This window comes from Theropithecus gelada, chromosome 4 (assembly GCF_003255815.1).
Source record: "Theropithecus gelada isolate Dixy chromosome 4, Tgel_1.0, whole genome shotgun sequence".
NCBI classification, from domain to species: Eukaryota; Metazoa; Chordata; class Mammalia; order Primates; family Cercopithecidae; genus Theropithecus; species Theropithecus gelada.
Window position 1 is genome coordinate 167893271 of NC_037671.1, and position 18585 is coordinate 167911855.

General features: G+C 38.5%; 1 protein-coding gene across 7 annotated transcripts in view; it reads left to right on the plus strand.

Annotated features, from left to right (window-relative positions):
- The first annotated feature begins 1038 nt into the window (after positions 1-1038).
- AIG1 (androgen induced 1) overlaps positions 1039-18585 on the plus strand; it is a 277790-nt gene continuing 260243 nt past the window's right edge. For 3 of the 7 annotated variants that reach the window (XM_025383421.1, XM_025383419.1, XM_025383425.1), the window contains exon 1: positions 1039-1261. In XM_025383421.1, the coding sequence (XP_025239206.1) occupies positions 1121-1261 (141 nt within the window). In that variant the 5' untranslated portion in view covers positions 1039-1120. The remainder of the gene's footprint in view (positions 1262-18585) is intronic. The other 4 variants (XM_025383417.1, XM_025383420.1, XM_025383422.1 and 1 more) reach the window with 2 other exon arrangements.

Sequence of the window (18585 nt, forward strand, 5' to 3'; positions counted from 1 at the left end):
CCGACCCTGCATCTGGTTGGCTGAAATGAAAATGTTGCCCACAGACTGATGCAATTTCAGTGTGACAACATTTACTGGAAGGCAGGAGGGATTCCAGTTTATATTTATTTTCCTTCCATTAAGCCCTGGTAGTGCAGTGTAAGAAAAAAATAAGTAAAAGGGCAAAACCAGTTTAACATCCAAAAGATTAGTATTACATTACACGCAGGGGTTTTACATCCAAACTTGAAATTTTTTTTAAAGCTGAATGCAATCCTGTGGCAGAAAGTTATTTGATAATCCTTTCTTTATAGCTTTTTATTTACAAACCACTTGTCCAAAGTTCATATTCTAGCTGATGTTACATACTAATATGACATTAATCAATCTCTGGTGGAAAAGTGCTGCGTAGCCTACCCATTGAAAGCAGAATTTAGAGTTTCCTAGTGATTGACAGTCGTCAGTCAACACTGAAAACTTTATTGCTCCAAAATACCGAAAGTCACTCGCGGCTGACTGTGCTCAGGTTTACACGCCACCTTCACACCCCCACTGGATCTCTCCGCACGGGTCACCCGCTCTTAACCAACTGCAACTACCCCAAGAAGCATCACCGCGATTCCGGGAGGTGGGGGGACATTTGCGGACACTGGGGTCCCCTCCTTCAATCTAGGTTCCCCGCCCCCTCACCCGGCCCGGCGCCCACTAGCCACAGGCCCCGCTTCCCCCTGGAGATCAGCGCGCACTTCCCGAGCCTCCGTCGCACTCAGAGGTCGCACCCACTCCTAGGGCTCCTAGGGGGTGCCCTGGCCGGGTGTCCCGGGACCCTGCGATCGCAAGAGCAGAATGACGAAGGTGACGAAAGAGATGACGACATGCCGCCTGCCAGGCCGTGGCCGGCAGTGGAGAGCGTCCGCAAACCGCGCCCAGCAAGTACAGGTCACCCGGGCGCTCGCGGCCGCGCCAGTCCCCGGGGTCGCGCGCCCAGCCCCCTCGCCGCCCCCGCCCCGCCCCGCCCCCGCCCCTCGCCAGCTCCCGCCCCGCGCCAGTGTTCCCACGGCGCCCGCCCCCACGCGCCGGGCGTCTCCCTCCCTCCCTCCCGCCCTCCTCGCCGCCCAGCCAGCCCAGGCCTCTGGCGAACATGGCGCTTGTCCCCTGCCAGGTGCTGCGGGTGGCAATCCTGCTGTCCTACTGCTCTATCCTGTGTAACTACAAGGCCATCGAAATGCCCTCGCACCAGACCTACGGAGGGAGCTGGAAATTCCTGACGTTTATTGATCTGGTAAGGCCGTCTCCTCCCCCTACTCGCCCCGCACCCCGTGCCTCTGTGTATGTGTGTGTGTGTGTGTGTGTGTGTGTGTGTGTGTGTATGCGCGAGCACCTGCGCACGTGCGCGCCTCCAGCATCCACCCGTGTCCTCGCCTCTTCCCCAGTGATTGCGTGTGAAGGCCTGGCTGCCCCCGCAGCGGCATCTTCTGAACCACTCATCCTTACCTGGCTGGGTTACCCTTACCTGACAGCTGGGGGACAAATGGAGGTGGGGCGCAGCCAGGTGGTGGGCTCTTTGGAGGGGGACACCGAACTACTTCTAAGAGGTGACACGGGAAGAATCTTCAACTAACAAAAGCATCGGACCTGATCATGAGTGGCCTGAGACCCATTCGCCCTCAAGGTGCTTTTCAAAGCACCCACCGTGGGATGAACTTGGTGCAACTGAAGGAAACTGGGTATTGTCTAGTGATTTGGAACTTCACCTGAAAGAATCAAATCCTTCTCATAAGGGAGAGAAAGCACCTAATAAAGTTGTCTTCTTTGCATCTGTTTTTTCCCCCCCTTTGTCAATAATTTACTTTCAACCTTTACCCCGTAAATGTTAGGAGACAGAGATTTTCAAAGTGCATTTCCAAAGGTGACTGTACACACTTCTCTGTCTTCCGATGTACAAGTTTACAGTAGTTTGCATAAGCAGCTCCTCTGTTGGCACAATATGATAATCTTGACAGGTGCCGGTTATTATTAGTATATCATTTTGAAAGTTTTTCTATTTCTGGCAGTAAAAGGCCCTCTTCAACCCCCCTGGAGAACAGAACATAGGCATAAGGCCCAATAATGAACTCATGGATGGACCTAGGAATTTCAGGGTAAAGGTGACTAAGACACATGCTAAAAGATTATTAGGAAGAGGCTTAAAACAAAAGCAGTGAAGTTCGAAAGCACTCAGAGAAATTGTAGAACCAATTCCTGGGACTCCCTGAACTGTTTATCCAAGACTATACACTAGGTTGGCCACACCAGCGAGATTATAATCTCTTGTTGACCCTCCATTCTGATGAAGAGAACATGATACCTGTTTTAAAAATTTCCAAAGCCTTAGGATGCCTCAAAGAAATGCAGAGAGGCTTTTGGTTTAAAAATAACACCTTATATTTGCATTATATTAGATGCTTTCAGAGTGGAATTTCAATTCTTTTGCCCAGGAGTCTCCAAACTGTGCACATACCCTTAGGCCCACAAGACTTCACAGGGCATAGAATGTTTCAAGGGTTTTAATTTTCAGATCCTCGTCTTCCAACTCTGCTTGAAACTAATTTCCCCCTGAACATGGGTGATGCCTGCCAATTCTTTCATTCTCCCCATTCATCCAAGTGAGGAGCACGTGACAAGGCTCTGGGGTGTATTTTTCTGTCTGTTCCTTTTAGCTTCCAGAAGATAGATGGCTGTCACCAGGACTATCTTTATATTTGATTGAACAACTGTTGGAGTTGTCTTGACAGAAAGTCTTATTGGGTTGATTGGCTGTCAATGAGGATTGGTTTTGCCAATTATGTTGTGTCGCAGACATTTTCCATATATTGAGTGAGCTAAATCTGCAACCCTGAGGTTCTGATGCATGTGTATATGAAGCAAGCATACCAGCCATAGAGCGCCAGAAAGATGTCCCTTTTTCAAGTGTTTACACTTAACTATGTTAAGGATGTTGAGACGTTATTTTAAAATATGTGCATAGATTTTCAGAATTCTTTGAGGGTCTGTGAGCAAAACTCCTTTTGGGACACTACCTTATCCCATTCCTAAGTCAGATCTTACTTAGAGTTGGCCCATTTGAATGTTGCTAAGGAGCAGTGCTGGGTGAAAATACAGATATGCTGTGAGAGCCATAGGTACTAGAAACAGCCCTCAGCACCACTCTTACAGTAGATGCTGTGTTGTGGGAGCAAGGGGAGGGGTCAGCAGGTGAACAGAGGTAGAAATTGAGGGTGTTGGTTAACCCAAGAGATGCCTGCTTTTCATAATTGGCATTGCTTACTGTGCGTTAAAAAACAAGGCTCAGAAGAAACAATATACCTCTCATAACCTTTGTGTGACATGAGACCATAGTAGAGTCAGCTTGATATGCTGTCATATAATTTATCTTTTAGCATTCAGTGATTGCACTTGCCTGATTTAAATACTAATCACCATAAAGGACTTTTTTTTTTTCTATCCCTGAAGTCACACAGTAGATTCAAATGTGGAACATTTACTTTGCTTCATATTTAGCTTCAGATTGTATAGGACCTTTAGCCAGCCATTGTAATTTTTTACTCTGTGGCTCCTGATTGAAATATAATAATCTTTAACCAAGAATTCCTGTGAGAAAGTATGTCTGAGATATAGTCATAAAAACATTCACGCAAAGTGTTATTCTTTTTATTATTTGAGATTTGGAATCCTTAGAGCTTAAGCATTGTACAGCTGTTAAAACAACCAACCTGTCAATCCTCAGTAATGGCATGCAAAGATTAGGCTACTATAATTTAGCCATTTTACTTTTTACTTTTAATGTTAAAAAGACTGTAAACTTTATTACCTAGTGCCTTGTACAATATTAATGAGTCTAAGTTTATTGGAGTAATTTTGCAAGAGGATTTAACTTTTTAAAATTGTAATGAGAGGGCCCTTTTTTCTAGCCAACTTGGATTGCAGGAATCATTTATCCTGGTAGTCACACTTGGATTCCATGTTCCATGGCTTCAGTTTACCAGGATCTGAGTCAGGAATCTCAGGCTGCGTGCATCTGGGAGCACAGTTATGTGGCAGTGGCCATTCTGGCTGTATTCATATCTCTCTTTGGGTATGAGGGTCATTCCAGTAGATTCAGAGCTTATGGTCAAAAACTGAAATGCACATTGTTGCTACCAGTAATCTTATACTGTTATTCTCCAATGGTTTCTTTTCCTAGTATTGAGAAACTGTAAGAGAACTAAGGTGCTTTTGGAAAATTGAAGCTAGTAAATGGAAAAAGAACACTGTCTTGGTGTGGTAGGCAGAATAATGGGACTCCAAAGATGTTTACATTCTCATGCCAGGAACCTGTGAATACATTAGGTTATATGGCAAAGGGAAATTAAGGTTGCGGATAGAATTAAGATTGCAAATCAATTTACCTTAAAATAGGGTAACTATCCTGAGTTATCCCATTGGGCCCAATGTAATTACAAGGGTCCTTGAAAGGAATAGGGAAACGGAAGACAAGAGATTGTTGGAGGAAGATGTGACTGGAAGAAAGTCGTAGAGAGATTTGACAATGCTGGGTTTGAAGATGGAGGATGGAGCCAGGAGACAAAGAGTGTGAGAGGTGTCTAGAAGCTGGAGAGGAGAAGAAAATGGTTTTCCTCCTATAGTTTCCAGGAACACATACCTGCTGACAGCTTAATTTTAGCATATTTTGGACTTCTGACCTCCAGATTGTAAAATAATAAATTTGTGTCGTTTAAGCCATTCAATTGATAGCAATTGGTTACCACAGTAATAGAAAACTAGTATACTTGGCTTTAAAGCTTCTGACTTAGAAAAAAACTTAACTGTTTTTGTACTTATATGAAATAAATGCAGTGACTCAGCTAGCCCTTTATGTATAGTAGATAACTGGTTAATTTTAGCTTTAACAAAAAGGCAAGTTTTTTCCTACTTCATCCATGAAATTATGTGGAGGAGACATACATACGTGTAACAGTGGACAATATGAGAATCTGTAAAGACTGGACTGTCAAGCGCGTCTGTGTAAAGAGACCACCAAACAGGCTTTGTGTGAGCAATAAAGCTTTTAATTCTCTGGGTGCAGGCGGACTGTGTCCGAGAAAGGAGTCAGCGAAGGAAGATGGGGAAGGAGTTGCTGTATAGGAGTTGGGTAGGTAATGGAGAATTACAGTAAAAGGTGGTTATTTATTGTTAGCAGAGAAGGGGGTCACAAGGTACATAGGTGGGGAGATCATAGGACTTATTGTGCAGAAGAGGAATGTCACAAGGTCGATCGATCAGTTAAGGTAGGGCAGGGGCAAGTCACAATGGTGGAATGTTGTAATGTTGGTTAATCAGTTAAGGCAGGAACTGACTGTTTTCCTTCTTTTGTGGTTTTTCGACTGTCCCAGACTTCTTAGGTCCTGCAGGCCATCTGGACGTATGTGTGCAGGTCACAGGGGTTACAATGGCTGAGCTTCAGCTTAGAGGCCTGATATGGACAACATTGGAAAAACTACGTCTTTACTGTGAAGTATTTCAGAGACTATCATTATGTAACCTGTCAGGCCAGGAGAAGGAATACACTTAATTGGAAATAAGCTGGAAAGAAAGAAAATTTAAACTAGCTGTTGATCAAATATTAACGTTTTCTTAGTCAATATCACAGCCGACGAATTTTCCTCAAGTGGTGTGGATTCATTCACTCATTCACTAGCAAAGTGATTATGCTGCATGTTACAAGATAATTGCCCCAAAAGATAATAAAGAAGAATTAGGATAAAACCAACATAAATAAATGAAAAGAAAAAGGCAAATGTATTTTGAGGTCTTAAAGTAGTGTTTGCGGTATAATAGGTGTTTAGTAAATGTTTAAGTAAATGGAAGCTTTCTCTTCCCAAATTTTCATTGAATATTCTTCTGTCTTCTCCCAAAAATATTCAAAATGATAGGAATTTAAAAATGTATCAACCAGAACGTTATTCATATATGTATGGTAGAGTGTCTAACAGATGAGTCAGAATCAACTTCTTTGAAAACCATGAACTAGATTTTTTAGAAAATGTAAAATATTGATGATGGATTTAAGACATCTTGATTTTTAAAGATTGAAACCAATATCTGGGAATCCCATTGGCTCTAGTTTGTAGTACTGGCCATTTTAAGAGTCATCCTCTCTTCGGGCCGTATCATACCCATTACTCCTCCTGGACTGGCTTTTCATTCATGTCATGGCAGAATATTGTTCAGGCCCTGCCTATTCAAAGTGTGGGCCGAGGACCAGCAGGATCAACTTTGTCTGGGAGCCTGTGAGAAACGTGGCATTTCCAGCTCCACCCCAGAGCTTCTGAATCAGAGTCTGCATTTTAATAATATCATCAGGTGATTTCAATGCACATTCAAGGTTGATAAATGCTGTTCTAAGCCACATTGTTTTTGTTTCTTAATTTACATGGATTAATTGTAGGACCCTGTAGAGCAGTCTTAATATATGAATTCTGCCTATTTTCTTTGTTTTTTGTTTGTTTGTTTGTTTCTTTGTTTGTTTTTGAGACAGAGTTTCACTCTGTCACCCAGGCGAGTGCAGTGGTGATGTTGGCTCACTTCAACCTCCATCTCCCAGGTTCAAGAAATTCTCGTGTCTCAGCCTCCCAAGTAGCTGGGATTACAGGCGCCCGCCACCACACCTGGCTAATTTTTGTATTTTTGGTAGAGACAGGGTTTTACTATGTTGGCCACACTGGTCTCAAACTCTTAACCTCAAGTTATCTGCCCGCCTCAGCCTCCCAAAGTGCTGGGATTACAGGCGTGAGCCACTGTGCCTGGCCTGAATTCTGCCTATTTTCAAAACATATTACAGATTGACTTTCGTTGTGATATAACAAAAACATGTAAGAAATTACAATTTGAAAATAAAAGAAAGAGAAAGATATGTTTCAGATACGAGAGATGGGTTAGTTACTGCTATTGAGAAACAAATTTAAATAATGTTCAGGGCAACTAAGGTGAAAAACAATACACATTTGATTGTATTGTCCCTATGTTGAAATAAAGGAAGTATAATAATTTATTGGGAAAAATACAGTTCGTTCCAGGCACTGACCTTTCAAGGTAATTTATCACTCAGATATTTGTTTAAAGAACATTAAGGGTGCGTATGGTGGCTCAGACCTGTAATCCCAGCACTGTGGGAGGCCATGGTAGGAGGCTTGCATAAGCCCAGGAGTTCGAGACCAGCCTGGGCAACATAGCAAGGCTCCCACTACAAAAAATTAAACATTAGTTGGGGGTGCTGGCATGTGCCTATAGTCCCAGCTATGTGGGGGGCTGGGGCAGGAGGATGACTTGAGCCCAGGAGTTCGAGTTTGCAGTGAGCTATGATAGTGCCACTGCACTCCAGCCTGAGTGGCAGAGCCAAATCCTGTCTGTGAATAAAAATAAAAAAAAAAAAAGAACATTGGTTAGCATAGTAGGTAATGCCTTTGATTGTTTTTTAGTGTAATATATAGAAAAATGTTTATGGTTAATGTTTCTTATTTGATGGTTTTATGAAAGCCAAAGGCATGGTCTTATATTTGGCTAGGTGAAGGTATTTTTGTAGAAGTTAAAGGTAATATAATCTAGGTACATTTTTGTTATCTAAATCTGTATTGCAAAAGAATCAGAAAACCAGAGAGAGATCAGGATAAATAAAGTCTCAGATGTGAAAAAGCTGGGGTGCTGAAAGAACAGGAAATGGTCAAGTGTACCTGGACGATACTATTTTTGTTTTTAGACATGCTGAGATTTTTTGACATTTAAAAAATGTTAAAGAGGGAAAATGAGCTGCTTAAGTATACTATATTTTGCATTTGAGTTAGTCTTATATTTGTTTATATACTTATCATAAAACATTCTTGGCTGTAGTTCATGACTTAATTTTAAAAAGGAAATAAAATATCTTGAGAAGAGATTCTGCATGTCATTATGTGACTTTGTCATTATGTACTTAGTTTTGCCAGTCAAAACCACACAGTGCCACGTGAAGGCTAGTAGTTTATTGAGTACTCAGGGTACAAAATTAGGTGGATTTTTTCTGTTTTTTGTTTTTGTTTTTTGGGGTTTTGGATATTATATAGAGTGTAAAATTGCAAATTTTTTCTTCAGGAGACTCGGACTTGACCCTAAAATATGCACATAAACTTGAAGGCTCAAGTAATGTTTTTTCCTAACCTGGAGGAAGAATTGTGAGAGTAATGCTTTGCATAGAATCCTCTTCACCTTCTTTGCATGTTTCTTTTGGATCAGGCATAAAATAGGGGCCTGGTTTTGTTAGAGTGGGGGAAATAGTTGATGATATAATCACCCATTCCCTCTTAGTTGCAAATGGTATTGAAATTACAGAAAGTCATCTGACCACTAGTTGAGGTCACTTCTTTTCCCATCCTGCCATTCCCCCATGTCTGGTATAACATTTAGCAAAATTGGTAACTGCTCTTGAGGGTTTTCATTTGTTTGCCTGTGTTCCTCTGAAATGTCACATGTTTCTGTGGAAGCATGAACAATAGTACAATTTTCCACATTGAATCAGATGTTCATGTGATCCAAGCATGCTTGGAAAAAATCTTACTGCTTAGGACTCCATACAGCATAGCTCTCTTGTGCAGTCTGTAGTTAGACAGTTAAAGCGTCCATGCCTCACCTGCAGGGTAGCCCTTCTGAGTGCGGTGAAAGCAGAGCTTTCTTGGAAAGTGAGACACCACTTGATCAGATCCATTGTGGAATTGAACAAGATATGAGACAGAAGCATGGAATTCTGCAAAGTCAGACAATGCACTAGCCCACTCACACTGACTTATATTTAGGTCTGTCAGGCTGTGTTATAATTTTAAAAATTAATTTCAAAAGTGATACATACTTACTATAGAAAATTCGTGCAAATACAGGAAACTATAGAAATACAGGGAAGAAAATATAGTCCATCTTACTTCTCTCTAATTTTCCTTGCATCTTAGCATTTTAATGCTTCAAGATGGTATTAATTTTGGAACTTTATGTACATACAGGAACATACTGAGAGAGGCAGGCTACAGTGTATATGTAAATGTGTGTTCGTACGTATTTAGTCAGATATCAGAAAAAATCATATTCTTTAAAACTTATTTTTAAATTATGGATATCACTCAGAGATACTAATGTTAGTATTTTGATATTTGTCTTTTCAGTCATATATATTTCTGTTAAAAAACCAAAAAATTCAATATGAGTTTTTATAAATTTTTCATCCACATACAGTAAAATTTATTCCTTTTTTTTTTGAGATGGAGTCTCGCTCTGTTGCCTAGGATGGAGTGCACTGGCATGATCTCAGCTCACTGCAACCTCCACCTCCCAGGTTCAGGCGATTCTCCTGCCTCAGCCTCCCGAGTAGCTGGGATTACAGGTGCATGCCACCACTCCTGGCTAATTTTTTTGTATTTTTAGTAGAGATGGGATTTCATGTTGCCCAGGCTGGACTCGAACTCCTGGGCTCAAGCGATCCACCTGCTTCAGCCTCCCAAAGTGTTGGGATTACAGGCATGAGCCACTGCGCCTGGCCAATTTATTCCTTTTAGTATACAATACTATAAGTTTTGAGAGATGCATAGAATGGCGTAAGTACCACCACAGTCACCTAAAAGCATTCCTTTGTGTTGCCTGTTTATACTAGAACCCTCCCCTGAATCTTATCAACCATAGATTCATTCTCCATTCGTATACTTTTGCATTTCCTAGAAAATACATAAAGCATACAGTATGTCTTTCAGTTTGGCTTTTCATTTAGCAGAAAGCAATTCAGATTTACCTATGTTGTTGTATGTATCAGTAATTTATTCCATTTTACCACTGAGTAGTGTTCCATGGTATTGATGTACCAGTTTTATTTTTCCATTTACAAGTTGAAGTATATTAGAGGCTTTTTTCAGTTTGGGGTGATTATGAGAAAAGGTGCTGTAAAGATCTGCATACAAGTTTTTGTATGAACATGTTTTCATTTTTTACTGGTCATGTGCCTGGGAGTGGGATTGCTTGGTCATATGGTAAGTATATGTTTAACTATATAAGAGACCCCCACAGTTTTGCAGAGTGGATGTGCCGTGTTGCATTACCACCAGCAATGTGTGAGAGCTCCGCAGATGGGAGCTCACATTGTATTCAGAGTGTGGCGTTGTCAATTTTTCTTTTATTTCAGCTATTCTTGTAGGTGTGTAGCAGTATCTCATTGTGGTTTTGAGTTCCCTTCATGACTAAAGTTGTTAATTATCTTTTCCTGTGCCTTTAATAATATATTTATGTTCTTTTTTTTTTTTTTTTTTTTGAGACAGAGTCTCGCTCTGTCACCCAGGCTGGAGTGCAGTGGCCGGATCTCAGCTCACTGCAAGCTCCGCCTCCCGGGTTCCCGCNTTGCTGATGCCAAGAGAATCTGTGCTCTCTTACCAGGAAATAGAAATGGACTTTGAGGAGTTCATAAAGAACTCTCGCAGAGAAACCATTGTTTTTTTTTTTTTTTTTTTTTTTTTTTTTGAGACAGAGTCTCGCTCTGTCACCCAGGCTGGAGTGCAGTGGCCGGATCTCAGCTCACTGCAAGCTCCGCCTCCCGGGTTCACGCCATTCTCCTGCCTCAGCCTCCCGAGTAACTGGGACTACAGGCGCCCACCACCTCGCCCGGCTAGTTTTTTGTATTTTTTTTTTTTGGTAGAGACGGGGTTTCACCGTGTTAGTCAGGCTGGTCTCGATCTCCTGACCTCGTGATCCGCCCGTCTCGGCCTCCCAAAGTGCTGGGATTACAGGCGTGAGCCACCGCGCCCGGCCTATATTTATGTTCTTTGTGAAGTTTGCCCATTTAAAAAATACTGGGTTGTTTTATTATTATTAAGCTTTGAGAGATTTTATGTTTGCCAAATAAAAGCTTTTTGGCAAATATGTGATTTGCAAATGTTTTCTCTCTGTCTGTAGTTTATTTTATTGATAGTGTCTTTTACGAGCAAAAGTTCATTTTGATGATAGAAAATTTACCATTTTTCTTTTTGTGGAACCTCCTAGAAGTTTTATAGTTTTAGGTTTTACATTTTTATCTATAATCCTTTTTTTCTGGTATATGTTGTGCAATTTTTCCCACACCATGTCTTGAAAAGATTGTCATTTTGCCTTTGAATTACCTTTGCACCTTTGTCAAAAATCAATTGACTACATTTGTGTGTCTGTTTCTGGATTCTATTCTGCTCCACTGATGTGTGTGTCTCTTCACAGGTACCACACATTGTTGATTGCAGCTTTATAGTAAATCTTTAAAGCAAGTAGTGAGAATCATCTTTGTTCTTTTTCAAAATTTGTTGATGCTATTCTAATTTTCCTTTTTGTTTAAATTTAGTATAATCTTGTTAATATCTACAGATAATTGTACTTGGATTTTTTAGTAGAATTTCATTGAATCCATAAAACAATTTGGGGAAAGTTGGACATCTTAACAGTATTTACTTTTCCAACCTATGAATATGACCTATCTCTTCATTTATTTAGATTTTTTTATTTCTTTCATTGGTGTTTTGTAGTTTTCAGCATTTAGTTTGTGCATGTACTTTATTAGGTTTATACCTATTTTATTTTTGATTAGTGCTATTGTGAATGTTATTTTTAATTTTTTTTAGAAATTTTGATTTTCTTAGTCCGTTTTGTGTTGCTATCACAGAATACCACAGACTGGGTAATTTATAAAGAAAAGAAACATGTCTTACAGTTCTGGAGGCTTAGAAGTACAAAAGCATGGTGCTGGCATCTGGTGAGAGCCTTCTTGTTGCACCATACCATGCTGGAAGGCATCACAGGACAAGAGGAGCATATGAGAGAGAGCCAAACTAGCTTTTATGACGGACCCAGTCTTGTGATAACTAACTCTCCTGTGATAATCTATTAATCTATTAACACATTAATCCATTAATGGAAGAACCCTCATGACTCAATCACCTCTTAAAAGGCCCTACTTCTTAATACTATTAGATTGGGGATTAAGCTTCCACATGAATTTTAGAGAATACAAAATTCAACGGCAGCGACCCTTTTATATTTAATTGACATTTTAATTGTGATAATTGTAGATTCACTTCAGTTTTAAGAAATACAGAGCGATACGGTGTAGGCTTTACCCACTTTCTCCCAGTGGTTACACCTTGCAAAACTGTATTATAATATCGCAACCAAGATAATTGATATTGAAACAGCAAAGATACAGAACCTTTCCATTATCACAAAGATACCTCATGTAGCCCTTTTATGGCCACAACTACCTTCTCCCTTTGCCCCATCCCTAACCTTTGGCAGTCATTAATTTGTTCTTTCTATGATTTCTGTCATTTCAAGAATATTATGTATCCATAACCTTACATATGTGACTTCTGGGGATTGCTTTTTTAAAAAAATCAGAATAATTCCCTAGAAAGTCACCCAAGGTGTCACATGTATCAGTAGTTTGTTCCTTTTTAATTGCCAGTAGTATTACATAGTATGCATACACCACAGTTTGGCCATTTATCCATTAAGGGATATCTGGATTGTTTCCAGTTTTGGGCTATTATAAATAAAGCTGCTGTGGACATTCATGCAGAGGTTTTTGTGTAACCGTAAGTTTTTATTTCTCTGGTATAAACATCCAAGAAGAAAAATGCTGTATTCTATGATCGTTGCAATTTTTAGTTTTATAGGAAGCTACCAAATGTTTGTTCAGAGTGGCTGTACCATTTTACATCTACACCAGAAATATGTGAGAGAGAAAATTTAGCCCCATTCTTGCCAGTTATTTGATGTTGTCAATATTTTTAATTTTAGCCATTTTAATTGGTATATAGTGATATCTCATCATGGTGGTGGTGGTAATGGTGGTTCTTCTTCTTCTTCTTTTTGTTGTTGTTGTTCTTCTTCTTCCTCCATCTCCCTCTTCCTCCCCCTCTTCCTCCTTCTCCTCACCTTCTTTTTTCCTTTTTTTTTGTTTTTTTTTTTTTTGTGTGTGTGTGTGTGTGTGTCTGAGTCTTGGTCTGTCACCCAGGCTGGAGTGCAGTGGCGTGATCATAGCTCACTGTAATCTCAAATTTCTGGGCTCAGTTGATCCTCCTGCCTCAGCATCCCGAGTAGCTGGGACTACAGGCATGTGCCACCATGCCCAGATCATTTTTTTTTTTAATTCTTTTTCATAGAGACAGGGCTTTGCTGCATTACCCAGGCTGGTCTCAAACTCTTGGCCTCAAGTGATCCTCCCATTTCAGTCACTGAAAGTGCTAGGATTACAGGTATGAGCCACTGTGCCTGGCTCATTGTGGTTTTAATTTTCATTTTTCAAATGGCTAACGATGTTGAATATATTTTCATATGATTACTTGCTATCTGTATATCCTCTTTAGTGAAACAAATAGTTCTGTTTTGTTAAATTTTACTTTCTGGTTGTTTATTGTTAGTGTATAGACACATATTTAATTTGTATATTTTGACCTTATGTCCTGGTGATTTAACTAAACTTATTTATTAGTTCAAGGAGCTTTGCTTTCGATTCTATGGGAGTTTCTTTTTTTATTTAGACAATCATGTCACCTGTTAATAGAGACATTTTATTTCTTCCTTTTCAGTCTGGATAGCTTTTATTTCCTTCTTATGGTTTATTGCCTTGGTTAAGACTTCCAGTAGGTTTCAGGTAGAAGAGGAGAGAGCAGATATCCTTAGGAGGATCCTTTCTTGTTTCTTGTTCCTTTCTTAGGAGGAAAACATGTAGTCTTTTGCAATTAAGTATGATATTAGATATAGATTTTTTTGTTTATGCCCCTTATCAGTTGATCAGTTGAGTAAGTTTCCTACTATTCCAAGTTTGCCGAGAGATTCGATAAAACTACAAGTGGATGTTGAATTTTGTCTTATGGTTTGATTTGTTCATATAGCTTTTCTTGACTTTCCCCCAAATTTTTTAAAAAAAATTTTATTGTGTATATTTAAGGTATACAACATGAGGTTATGGGATATGTTTGAATAGTAAGAAGATTACAGTATTGAGGCAAATTAACATATCCATTATTTCACAGAGTTGCCCATTTTTTGATTTTGTGGCAAGAACCACTAAAAGCCACTCGTTTAGCATGAATCCCAAATAGAGTACAATTTTATTACATAGAGTCCTAAGGACTCATTTTGTACATTAGATGTCTAGACTTGGTCATCCTATATATCTGCTATTTTATATCCTCTGACCTACTTCTCCTCATTCCCTCCCCACTTCCCACTCCTGTGCCTGGTAACCACTGTTTTGTTTTCTCTCTCCGTATATTTGATTTTTTTTGGATTTCACATATAAACGAGACCATGAAATATTTTTCTTTCTCTGTCTGGCTTATTTTACTTAGCATCATGTCCTCTAGGCTCATCCATGTTGTGACAAATGGATCTCATTCTTCCTTAGGGCTGAATTATATGTATATATACACTGCAGTTTCATTGTCCACGTGTCTATCAACAGAGCGGTTGTTTCCATATCTTGGCTATTGTGAATGATGCTGCAATGAACATGGGAGTGCAGATATCTTTCTGATATGGTGATTTCCTTTCCTTTGGGTATATGCCCAGAAGAGGGGTTGCTGGGTCATATGGTGGTTCTATTTTTTTTTTAATTTTATTGTTTAGAAACCTCCATATTGTTTTTCATATGGCTCTACCAACCTACATTCCTATGAACAGTGTACAACAGTTCCTTTTTATCCACACCTTTGCTAACATTTCTTCTTTTTTGGCTTTTTGATAATAGCCATTCTAATGGGTGTGAGGTGCTATCTCATAGTGGTTTTGGTTTTCATTTCTATACCTGAGACTGGGTAATTTATAAGAAAAGAGGTTTAATTGGCTCATGGTTCTGCAGGCTGTGTAGGAGGCATAACACTAACATCTACTTCTGGGGAGGCCTCTGAAAGCTTACAGTCATGGCAGAAAGTGAAGTGGAAGCTTGCATGTTAGGTGGCAAAAGCAGGGTGAGAGAGTTAAGTGCTAGACACTTGTAAACAGCCAGATCTCAGGAGAGGTCACTCAGTATCACAAGGACAGCAAAGGGGATAGTGCTAAACCATTCATGAGAAATCCCCATGATCCAATAACTTCCCACCAGGCCTCACCTCCAACATTGGGGATTACATTTCAATATGAGATTTAGGCAGGAACACACATTCAAACTATATCAGTGATATTGAGCACCTTTTCATAGACCTGTTCTTGATTTTTATGTCTTATTTGGACAAATGTCTATTCAAGTCTTTTGCCTGTTTTTAATTGGGTCATTTGTTTTTCTATGATTGAGTCATATCAGTTCTTTATAAATTTTAAGTGTTAAACCCTTATCAAATATTAGTTTGCAAATATTTTTCCCAGTTTTTAAGTTGCCATTTCATTTTATTGTTTGTTTCCTTTGCTGTGCAAAAGACTTTTAGTTTGATGTAGTCTCATTTATTTACTTTTGATTTGTGGCCTGAGCTTTTGGTATGATATCCAAATAAATGAATAAATCATCGCCAAGACCATTTTCTGGGAACTATTCCCCTGTATTCTCTTCTAGGAGTTTTATAGTTTCTGGTCTTACATTTATGTTGATTGTACATTTCATGTTGAATTTTGTATATGGTGCAAGAGAAGAGTCAAATTTTATTCTTCTGCCTGTGAAAATCTAGTTTTTCCAGAACCATTTATTGAAGAGATTATCCTTTCCCCATTGTGTTCTTTTGGTGGCTTTGTCAAAAATTAGTTGACTATATATCTTTGACTTCATTTCTGAGCTCTTGATTCTGTTGCACTCGTCCATGTGTTTTTATATCAGCACCATATTGTTTTGATTACCATAGTTTTGTAGTGTAATTTAAAATATTGATGTGTGATGATTTTTGACTCGAACCAGGCTTGCATTTGGGGATGAGTGCTACTTGGTTATGATGTATTGCTTATTTTAGATATAGTTGGATTTAATTTGCTATTTTGTTGAGTTTTTTTGCCTCTCAGTTCACGAGGAAAATTTGTCAATAGTGTGTTTTTCTTTTCTTGTTTTTGGCTTTGATATTAGGATATATTGGCCTCATTCCTCAAGTGTTCTGGAAGAGATTAAGCAAAATTAGTGTTACTTCTTTCCAGAATGTTTGGTAGAATTTAGCAGTGAAAACCACTGGGCTTGGGATTTTCTTTATCGGAAAATTTTATTCACAAATTCTATTTGGTTGATTTCAAAATGTAGGACTATTAATGTTGTCAGTTTTCAAAACTGAGATTTGGTATCTTTCAAATAATTGGTCAATTTCGTCTTTCAGCATTTGCTTCTTATCTTTCTCTTATTGTCTGTAGGGTCTGTAGTGATAATAGTATTTCATTGCTGATATGGGTAATTTGTGCCTTATCTCCTTTTTCTTCATCAGTCTGGCTAGGAGTTACACACATTTTTATTGATTTGTTTCAAAGATCAGCTTTTGATTTTTTTCTATATTTATTGTTCTCAATTTCATTGATTTCTTTCTTTTTTTTTTGAGAAAAGGTCTTGCTCTGTCACCCAGACTGGAGTGCAGCTTACTGCAGCCTCAACCCCTTCCAGGTTTAGGTGATCTTCCCACCTCAGCCGCAAGTAGCAGGGACTACAGGCACACATCACCAAACCCAGACAATTTTTTGTACTTTTTGGTAGGGACAGGGTTTTGCCGTGTTGCCCAGGTTGGTCTTGAACTCCCGAGCTCAAGCAATGCACCCTGCTCAGCCTCCTAAACTGCTGAGACCACAGGCATAAGCCACTGTGCCAGGCTGATTTCTGTTTTTAACCTTTATTAGTTTCTTCCTTTTGTTAGTTTTGGGTTTGTTTTGTTCTTCTTTAACAAATTTCTTAATGGGGAAGCTTACATGATTAATTCAAACCCTTTATTCTTTCCTATATAAGCATTTGATGCTAAAAATTTTACCCTAAGCACCACTTTAACTCTATCTCATGTTTTAATACATCTTATTTTCATTTTCATTCAGTTAAAAATATTTTTTAAAATTTCCTTTGGTTCTCTTTTACAGTGAGTTGTACACTGTTGATATATTTTTTACAGATATCTTTTCATGATTTACTTCCAATTTAATTACATTACAATTGGAGATCATTCTTTGCATGATTTCAGTTCTTTTAAATTTGTTAAGTTTGGTTTTATGGCTCAGAATATGGGCCATCATGTTACATATTCAGTGTGCACTTGAAATATGTATTTTGCTTTTAGTAAGTGGAGTGTTTCTTAAATGTCAACTAGGAGAAGTTTGTTGATAGTGTTATTCAGGTCTTCTATATTCTTGCCTATTTTCTGGGTCTCTCATTAACTGAGAAAGGAGAATCCAAGTCTCTTAAGTATAATTGTGGATTTGTCTATTTCTTAATTCAGTTTTATTAGTTCTTGCATCATATATTTTGGAACATACACCTTGTTAAAAGTACAGACACATTTGGAAATGCTATGTATCTTGGTGAGTTGACCCTTTATCACTATACAATGTTCTTTTTCCTTGGTAATTATTTTCCTTGTTCCAAATTCTGCTTTGTCTGATATTAGTATAGCTTCTCTAGCTTTCTTTATATTAGTGTTTGCATGGTATATCTTTTTCCATATTTTTACTTTTAATTTATCTTTATCAACATATTTAAAGTGATTTTTTTTGTAGATAACATATAGTTGCATCTTATTTTAAAAATTTAATTTGATAATCTCTATTCTTTAATAGGTACAATTTACATTTAATGTAATTATTAAAATAGTTGGATTTAGGGCTACCATTTTATTATTAGTTTTTTATTTGTTATCCTTTTTTTGTTCCTCCACCTCCATTTCCTGCCTTCTTCTGGGTTATTTGAATGTTTTTTAGTATTTAATTTTATCTGTCGGCTGTTTGTGTATATCTCTGAATTATTTTAGTTGTTTCTCTAGTAATTACCATATACAAATCTAGCTTTACACAATCTACTTAGAGAGAATAGTTTATCACTTCAAGTGAAATAGATAAGCCTTGTCACTTTTCCCTCCTCAATTTATGTCATAGTTGTAATTTTCATTATATCTATATAACTTGAGAACCCTATAATATATATTTTTTGCTATTAACAATAAATATGTTAAAGGACTTAGTATATAGTGAAATACTCTATTGGATTACCCAGATATTTACTATTTCTGTTGCTCTCTCTTTAGTTCTTATGTTGATATTTCCCTCTGATATCATTTCCCTTCAGCTTCAGAATTTATTTAGCATTTCATTAAGAAGAGATCTGCTGGCAACAAGTCTGTTGGTTTTTCTTCATCTGAGTATGCTTTGTTTTGCCTTCATTCCTGAAGGATATTTTTGCTGGATATAAAGTTCTGGTTAGCAGTTCTTTTGTTTCATCACTTAAAAGATGTGTCACTGTCATCTAGCCTGTATGAATGAATTTTTCTGAAGAGAAATTTGCAATTATTTAAGCCATTGTGCTCTTAAAGACAATGTGTTGTTTCTCTCTGGTTGCCTTTGTATTTTTTTCCTCATCTTTGGTTTTCAGCAGTCTAAGTGTGATGTTTCTGAGTATGATTTTAT